Source organism: Zonotrichia leucophrys, chromosome 4 (assembly GCF_028769735.1).
Source record: "Zonotrichia leucophrys gambelii isolate GWCS_2022_RI chromosome 4, RI_Zleu_2.0, whole genome shotgun sequence".
Classification (NCBI taxonomy): Eukaryota; Metazoa; Chordata; class Aves; order Passeriformes; family Passerellidae; genus Zonotrichia; species Zonotrichia leucophrys.
Genome location: NC_088173.1, coordinates 54,893,006 through 54,900,199, shown reverse-complemented (window position 1 = coordinate 54,900,199; position 7,194 = coordinate 54,893,006). Strand labels below are relative to the sequence as shown.

Here is a 7,194-nt window from a genome sequence, read left to right as displayed (position 1 = left end):
CAAACCAACCAACCAACTAAACAAACAAAACCCCAAACAAAACAAAACAACAACAACAACAAAAAAAAACAAACAACCCCCCCCCCCAAAAAAAACCTCAAAACGACAGCGGAATGGGCAGGGTCTTCTTCCCTTCGAGAGGTCATACTCGGGACAGCCCGGTATTTGCACAGTTTTGAAGAAGAACGGGCTCGGGCTCGCTCCCTTGCTCTTTACGAACAGAAAGGCCGGCATCTTTGCCCGAGTTTTGAGCCTTTCCATCTCCACAGCGGAGGGCTGCGCCGGCTGCCCGGCTCCCTTCTCTCCGTCCCGAGTCGAGAGCCGGGGCGTGGAGCGGGCCCGGGAGACGCGGAGCGGAACCGAGGGCTGAGGGGAGGAGCGGGGAGCGCGGGACGCTCCGACGGCAGTCCCGGCCCCGCCCCCCCGCGCGCCGCCGGGGCCGCAACCAATGGGGCGGTGTGGCCCCGCCCCCCGCGCGCCGGTTGGGCGGAGCCGCCTGCCCGCCGCTTTATGAGGCGGTGCCGGCGGCGCGGGGCTGGAGCGTGCTGCTGGCTGCCTGCGATCCCCGGCCCCATGAGCGGCGGTGCCGATCGCTCCCGCCCGGCGCTGCGGTGCCATCGGTCGGCTGCCCCTGCATGGCCCCGGCTGTGGATATGACCGCCGCGCCCACCGGGGTCCGCAGCGACGAGCTGCCCGCATCCGCCTTCAGCAGTCCCGGCGGCGGCGCGCTCCCCGTCGCGGCGGCGATGGGCGGGGAGGAGGAAAGCGACAAGCCCAAGGTTTCCCCATCCCTCCTGCCGTTCAGCGTGGAGGCGCTCATGGCCGACCACAGGAAGCCGGGAGGCCGGGACGGACCCGAGGGCGCTGGGGCGGCCTCCCGCGCCAGCCTCAGCCCTCGGCTGGGCGCGCTGTCGGCGGAGGCGCCGCCTTCCCCGCTGCCCCTCGGCGGGCACTTCTCCGTCGGGGGGCTGGTCAAGCTGCCCGAGGACACGCTCGTCAAGGCGGAGAGCCCCGAGAAGCAGGAGCGGAGCCCCTGGATGCAAACCCCACGGTTCTCGCCGCCTCCCCCGAGTAAGTAATGGGATGGGAACTCTGCGGGCTGGCTGCGACATTCCGCGGGGCCGGGCGGACCGAGGGCAAAGCTGCGCGGGTGACCGGGGCTTTCCTGTCGCTTTCGCCCTGCCTGCCTCTCCCGGTATATTTTTCCGTGCTGTGCTCACTTTTCTGGGCCACTTCGATCCGTCCAAAGTACTGAACGGATTCGACAGTGTAGGATGGCTGCGAGCGTACAGGAAGAGCGGCCGTGCCAGGCTGACATCTCGTGCCAAATGTTAACTGGGGGGGGTGAGAAGAAAAAGCAACGCGGCCAGCCTGTTAATTTAATCTGGGGCTCGAACTAGCCACGTAAATTTTGACTCAGCATCACTGAGCCTCTCGTCAGAAAGTGGCTCAAGTAATTCCTTAAGGATGCGCACAGACCGGGTTCTTAGAAGCGGCAGCTTTGCGGGCTTCAGCCCCACCGGGTGGTGTCTTAAATGGTGCACATCCAAACACCGAAGAGTCATAATCAGTGATGTTTTCCTGCTTTAATGCAGAGAGAGTTAAACTAATACGAATAACAGCGTGAGAGCCGAGATCAGAGAAGGCCGGTAATTTCCAGTGGCTGCGCCGAGCCCGGGTCTGGGCAGTATGGGCCGGCTGCCCTCGGCCTGGCCGCGCTCCCTTCCTGCCAGGGATCCCGTGCAAAGGGATGACCTCGGTCTGAGGATCTCCAAGCGTTTGGGGTGCCCTTAGCAAAGCTGCAAACGGAGCTGCTTTCTCTGTCCCTTGGAAGACGGCAGGTTTTCCGACAGGACTTGTGTAGAGCAAAGCAGTGGTTTAATGTATTTAAATTGCAAAGTTAAATTTGCTGTTGCTAAGTAAACCGAGACAGATGGATGTTGGAGACCCTTAGAAATGTTAAATAAGAGGAGAGGAGCAGGCCAGTAAAGAGTGATAGATACAGTATGAGTGTCAATTCAGACCTCGTAATTAATTACATGCTTAATCCGGTTCCCAGGGGCCTAATGAAGAGGGTGTGAGACTGAGAAGCCAGTCTGTTTTGTTTATTTTTTTTCCTGTAATCCAATAAAAAAAACAGGAGTTTTTTTTCTTTTTTTTGGAAGGCCATTCCCTTTCTTTGCGTCTCCTGTGCATGAGCCAAGGTAGCCGTGAAGGCAGGAGGTACAGGGTTTGTGGGTGTCTGATTCCTGCCCGTTGCGGGGCACTTTTCAGTGGAGTCAGAGCTTCCTGATGCGAAGCACAGCTCTCTTTTTTAGAAAGGGAGACGGCAATTTTCAGTGAGCCCCAGGCAACCCTGGTGATTTGGGGCACCTTGCCTCAAGTGGGACCCTACCTCTCCCTTTGTCCACCTCAGCTTTGACAAGGGAGGGGGCTCTGCAGGCTGTGGGGTTTGGCCGCTGCTAACCGAGGCGTCTCTCCTTTCCCCTCTTCCCCGGCTGCTCCCGGGCACAGGACGGCTGAGCCCGCCTGCCTGCACCCTGCGCAAGCACAAGACAAACAGGAAGCCCCGGACGCCCTTCACCACGGCACAGCTGCTGGCCCTCGAGAGGAAGTTTCGGCAGAAGCAGTACCTGTCCATCGCCGAGCGCGCTGAGTTCTCCAGCTCGCTCAGCCTCACCGAGACCCAGGTGAAGATCTGGTTCCAGAACCGTCGCGCCAAGGCCAAGAGGCTCCAGGAGGCTGAGCTGGAGAAGCTGAAGATGGCAGCCAAGCCCATGCTCCCGCCTGCTGCTTTTGGCATCTCCTTCCCACTGGGCGGCCCGGCCGTGGCCGGCGCGTCCCTGTACGGCGCCTCCAGCCCTTTTCAGCGGGCAGGGCTGCCCGTGGCTCCTGTGGGACTGTACACAGCACATGTGGGATACAGCATGTACCACCTCACATAGAGCCTGAGCCGAGCCCAGTCCTGCTGACTGTCTGCTCCCGCTGGCTCCACACAAACTCCCTCCCTGCTCCTCCAGCTCTTTTCTGTGGACTTCCCCGTGGAGCCTATGGCAGAGACTCCTCCAGTTTGGCTCTGCTTGACCTCTCTGCTTCCCCCTCTGATGCTGAGCCCTTATCCCAGCACTGTTCTGGTCTCCTCAGCAGTCCTGGGGAGCTGGCACACACCTGAGGCATTGCCCCAGCTTTTTCCAGAAGCAGGGTGGTGATGGGCCGAATGTGTCCTGCTTTACTGGGTCCAGCTGGCAGCCTGCAGAGAGCCCCCTGACGCAGGGGAAGGAACTGTGGAAGAGATGGAAAAAGGGGACTGAAAGACAGGACATTTCTCTTACTTTCTGCAAGGTCGAGGTCAAGAGACAGAAGTGTACAACAGCCTTTCCCATTCCCGTGTAACAGTGTTGTCTGTTACCTTTGCTCCTTCACCAGCTCCTTTGGAAGGGGCTCTGTGTACTATGTAATATACTGTATATTTGAAATTTTATTATCATTTATATTATAGCTATATTTGTTAAATAAATTAATTTTAAGCTACTGTTTGATGCAATTTATTTGCTCTTTGCCCTCTCGAGTGTGACAGAAGAAGATACTGAATTTGTGTATTAGGGGATGAGAGAGGGACCGGCTCTAAGCCGCCGTTTTCCCTCTTCTCCAGGAGACTTCAGCATTGGATGGTGAGACAGCAGCTGAGTTTTCAATTTTCTGTGTATCCCGGAGCTACCCGGTCCTCACAGCTGTTTGAGGTTTCCTCCTTTCCCCCACTGCTCCTGGCCAGCAGTTCCCTCCGCATTCCTGCCCCGAAGGTGCATGTGATCGCTGCTGCTTCCCCCAGCGGCGCCGGGACCGGCCGTGTTTCCTTGGCCCTAGGAAAGAGAAAAGTTGTTCCTCTCCCTGCCCGGTCCCTGTGTCTGGGAGGGTCCCGGCCGCAGCCCCCGCTGGCCGTGAAGACTGGGGAGGGCCTGACGTGTCCCACACCTCAGTGCCGAGCGTGATGCGAGAGAAGGGGCTTTCCCCAGAGCTCCATTTGCCGGCAGCTGTGACTCGGGGGGACGGAGCACCGGGATTTGGGGCGGTGGGGACGAGAGGGGCTGTCGCGGTTCGGCTGGTGCTGAAGATGGGGATAAAGGACGCTAATGGCGAGGCAGTGTCAGCACCGGAGCCGATGGGGCGTGGGGACGATGGCGCTGGGCAGGAGTGCGGGCCCGGCGGCACCCGCGGGACCGACGGTCGGGACCGCTCGGCGCCGTATCTCCTGCTCACCCTCGGGTTTTCGAACACCGCGCCGTTCTCAGCGGCTGGCTCCACTAGAAGCCCGTCCCGGCCGACCACGGCCCCGAGGAAGCCGCTGGCGACGGCTGAGAGCCCCGTGGAGGAAATCGGCGGACACGCAGCCCCGGCTCCGCGCCTGCCGCTCCCGCCAGCACCGGCGCCGCCGCCTCGCCGCGTCCCCGCCGGCTGCGCCCTGAGCCCTCTCAGTGCGCCGCTCCACCCGCTTTGGTTTGACGAATCCCTAGGGTAAGGGAGAGAGTTGGTTTCCTCATTTTCTTTTTTTTTTCCTTTTATTTTTTTTTTCGTGCTTTATCTTTGTGCTGAAGGAATAGCCGCTGAGAAATTGGGACTCTATTTTTCTTTCTGTCTTTCCCCCTACCCCCCACCCCGCTGCTTTCATTTCCAGCAATTTAAAACGTTAAGGTTGAAGCAAAGTTAGAAGGAAAATAATTGCTGTAATGAGGCTCGGCAATCTTCTGCAGGCACTGTGGCTCCAGCGAGACTGTAGCTGGGGGCGAGGCAGGACTTTTATCATCTCCTAAGTATCAATGATGCTTTCAATAACTCGGCGAAACAACATACCTGAACACAGTCACTTTCTCCAGAGCTCGCTGCTCTAATCCCCCTTCTCTTCTCTCGCTCGGCTCTGGCCGCCCAGTCATTTTTGAGCTGGGGTGAGTTTGGGGCTTTTGTGGTTGTTTGTTTTCTTTTCTTGCCTTTTTTTTTTCCCCTGTACTTTTTTACTAACCCTTTTCTTTTCCTATCATTTCTTTTCTCTGTGCAAATGACAGTGTCTGTGATCCCGACCCCAGCGCCCAACGCCGCGCCGGAGCGGGAAAGTTCTGTGCCGACTTTTTCCCACGTTATGTCTCTGGCAGAAAAAGGCTGGGTATCTCCAGCTTATCTCTCTCTCTAACTTAGCCTCTGCGCGATTAGACCGCGGGTTGGGGAGATCTAATCGCTCAGGAGGCCGGATTCATCCTGTAAAGATGCCGTTAAAATCCGAGAGAGATTTTAAGCAGGGAGGACAGCCTGGAGCTGGCTCCCCGCAAGCGCTGCTCCCCTTTGCCGGCACCTTTGGGCGCTGCGGCTCGAGACTCCGGGCAAAGCAGCGGCACCCTTTAATCTCTCCGCTTTGTCTCTGTTTGCTTTGCTTTTTTTTTTTTTTTTACATTATGTTAACTCGGGGTGGATATTCGAAGCGCAGGATTCCTATTGAACATGTCTTTGCTTTAAGTTTTCCCCCTGACCCTTGGGCTAAAGTCCTTGGTTGCTCAATTAAACCCAGATGAGAACAATTAATAACTAAGTAATGACAATAAGTTGGGAATCACACGGATGAACGCTCCATGTGAATAGGAAAAGCTCACACAAAAGAGCAAAAAGGATTTGTCGGCTCTTTTTAAGGGGGAATTGGCTTTTCTTTTTTCTTGCCTCTGGCTTACCAGCAAATAAAACTCACTTTTGTGTCTTTGTCGCCTTAAGGATCTCAGTGGGCAGTTGGAAGTGAGAATGGCTGTTTTCCTTTCAACTTGAGGGTGCTGGCGCCACGCAGCCCCAAGGATAGAGAGTAGCCAAAGCAAAGTTTCCTAATAACTCCCCTCTCCCCCGCCGCCCCTCCCAAGTCACGGCGGTACCCCCCTCCCCTCCATGCATATCTCCACATGCACTCCTAGAGAGCCTCGGCAGACAGACGAGAGAAAGCGGAGGGGCCCCAAGCACATCCACGTCCCACCACGGGCTCTCAGCCGTGGGAAAGCGATAGTGCCTTGGTGCGACACTTTCCACGGGGCGCAGCTCACAGTAGCCAGAGCACGGAGAGGAAGCAAGCCCGCGCAGAAACACATACAAATAAAAGTTGTTTTTTCTACTCTTATTCCCACAAAGGAGCGGAACGGCTCCGTTACCCGCGCACGGGGGCAGCGCCCGGGCGCATCTTCCCGGCACCGGCTCCAGAGACCCGGCTGGGAGCGCGGCGGGATCGCGCCCGGCTCCGGCTGTGCCAGAAGGGCAGACTGACACACAGCGAGGGCCGTGAGCTTAAAAAGCACGGAAAGGATACCCTTCAGTTTTAGCTACAGAGAAGGTGACTACCGGGTAAACCTGCTGCGCAAATCTTTGGTTGAACCGTACATTTGTCATCTGCTCTGAATTTCTTGTGTTTTGGGGGTTTCTTTCCGAAATCGCTCTTTCACTTGAAACACGAATCCGTGCCCCGTTGAATATTTTATCGAATGTTTTCCGTAGTGCTCAAGTAAAGTGGGAGCTTAAAATCTTGCTTTCTAAAGTTAGGGCAGGCTAAATTCAGCGAGTTAGGCGCAGCAGCAGCCTCCTGCTGCTCAGGATTGTGCCTGAGAACAGAACCTTAAGAAATCAGAGGCAAACCAGGGAAGCTGCCTAACTTAGCCATTATAAAGGCCCGGGGAAGGGGAAGTGGCTGAGTGCTTCTCAGTAGTGCTTATAAGCTTAAATCCAGGCTCATCATTTTTTGTGAATCTCCTGGGTCACATCGGACCTTTTTCCTAAAAATCTGGGAAGTGAAAGGTCCGTTGAACAAACTGGCTGGACACCTTCAGGAAGAAGTGGGATGCTTGACACTAACTCCTTGGTACTGCCTGAATTTAGGTAAGCAGCTGAACTCAGATATTCTATATGCAAAGTGAAAATACCAATCACCAGCTTATTAGAGACTCAGAGGTAATCGCTTTTCATCTCTTCTAATGATACATCTGATTTTATATTAGACACTGAGGTGGCCAGAGAGAGCAAGAAATGTGGCTGCGTAAGCAGTCTTGAGACCAGGGCACTCCTCAGAGCAGTCATGGGGCTCTCCAAATTAAATCCAGCGGCGTGGTGACTGGTGAGTAAGTCTCCCACTGCTTGGAATATAATATGCTGTACCCAAAGAGCTCCTGGATGCAATGAGGT

At 56.1% G+C, this 7,194-nt stretch overlaps 2 protein-coding genes across 2 annotated transcripts; both read left to right on the top strand.

The window, feature by feature from the left end:
• Positions 1-551: 551 nt before the first annotated feature.
• On the top strand, positions 552-3,530 carry MSX1 (msh homeobox 1). Its single transcript, XM_064712404.1, has 2 exons — positions 552-1,071; positions 2,515-3,530. Exons 1-2 carry the CDS (start codon positions 636-638, stop codon positions 2,943-2,945), a joined length of 867 nt encoding a protein of 288 aa, XP_064568474.1. The 5' UTR covers positions 552-635; the 3' UTR covers positions 2,946-3,530.
• A 601-nt stretch (positions 3,531-4,131) lies between these two features.
• Positions 4,132-6,357, top strand: LOC135447534 (skin secretory protein xP2-like). The gene is made up of 2 exons (XM_064712470.1): positions 4,132-4,512; positions 6,154-6,357. Exons 1-2 carry the CDS (start codon positions 4,160-4,162, stop codon positions 6,302-6,304), a joined length of 504 nt encoding a protein of 167 aa, XP_064568540.1. The 5' UTR covers positions 4,132-4,159; the 3' UTR covers positions 6,305-6,357.
• The last annotated feature ends 837 nt before the right edge of the window (positions 6,358-7,194 follow it).

Coding starts and splice junctions, on each gene's coding strand:
- LOC135447534 (XM_064712470.1), top strand. CDS start 4,160: ATGGGGCGTGGGGACGATGGCGCTGGGCAGGAGTGCGGGCCCGGCGGC. Junction 4,513..6,153: donor TGGTTTGACGAATCCCTAGG/GTAAGGGAGAGA, acceptor ATTCCCACAAAG/GAGCGGAACGGCTCCGTTAC.
- MSX1 (XM_064712404.1), top strand. CDS start 636: ATGGCCCCGGCTGTGGATATGACCGCCGCGCCCACCGGGGTCCGCAGC. Junction 1,072..2,514: donor GTTCTCGCCGCCTCCCCCGA/GTAAGTAATGGG, acceptor TCCCGGGCACAG/GACGGCTGAGCCCGCCTGCC.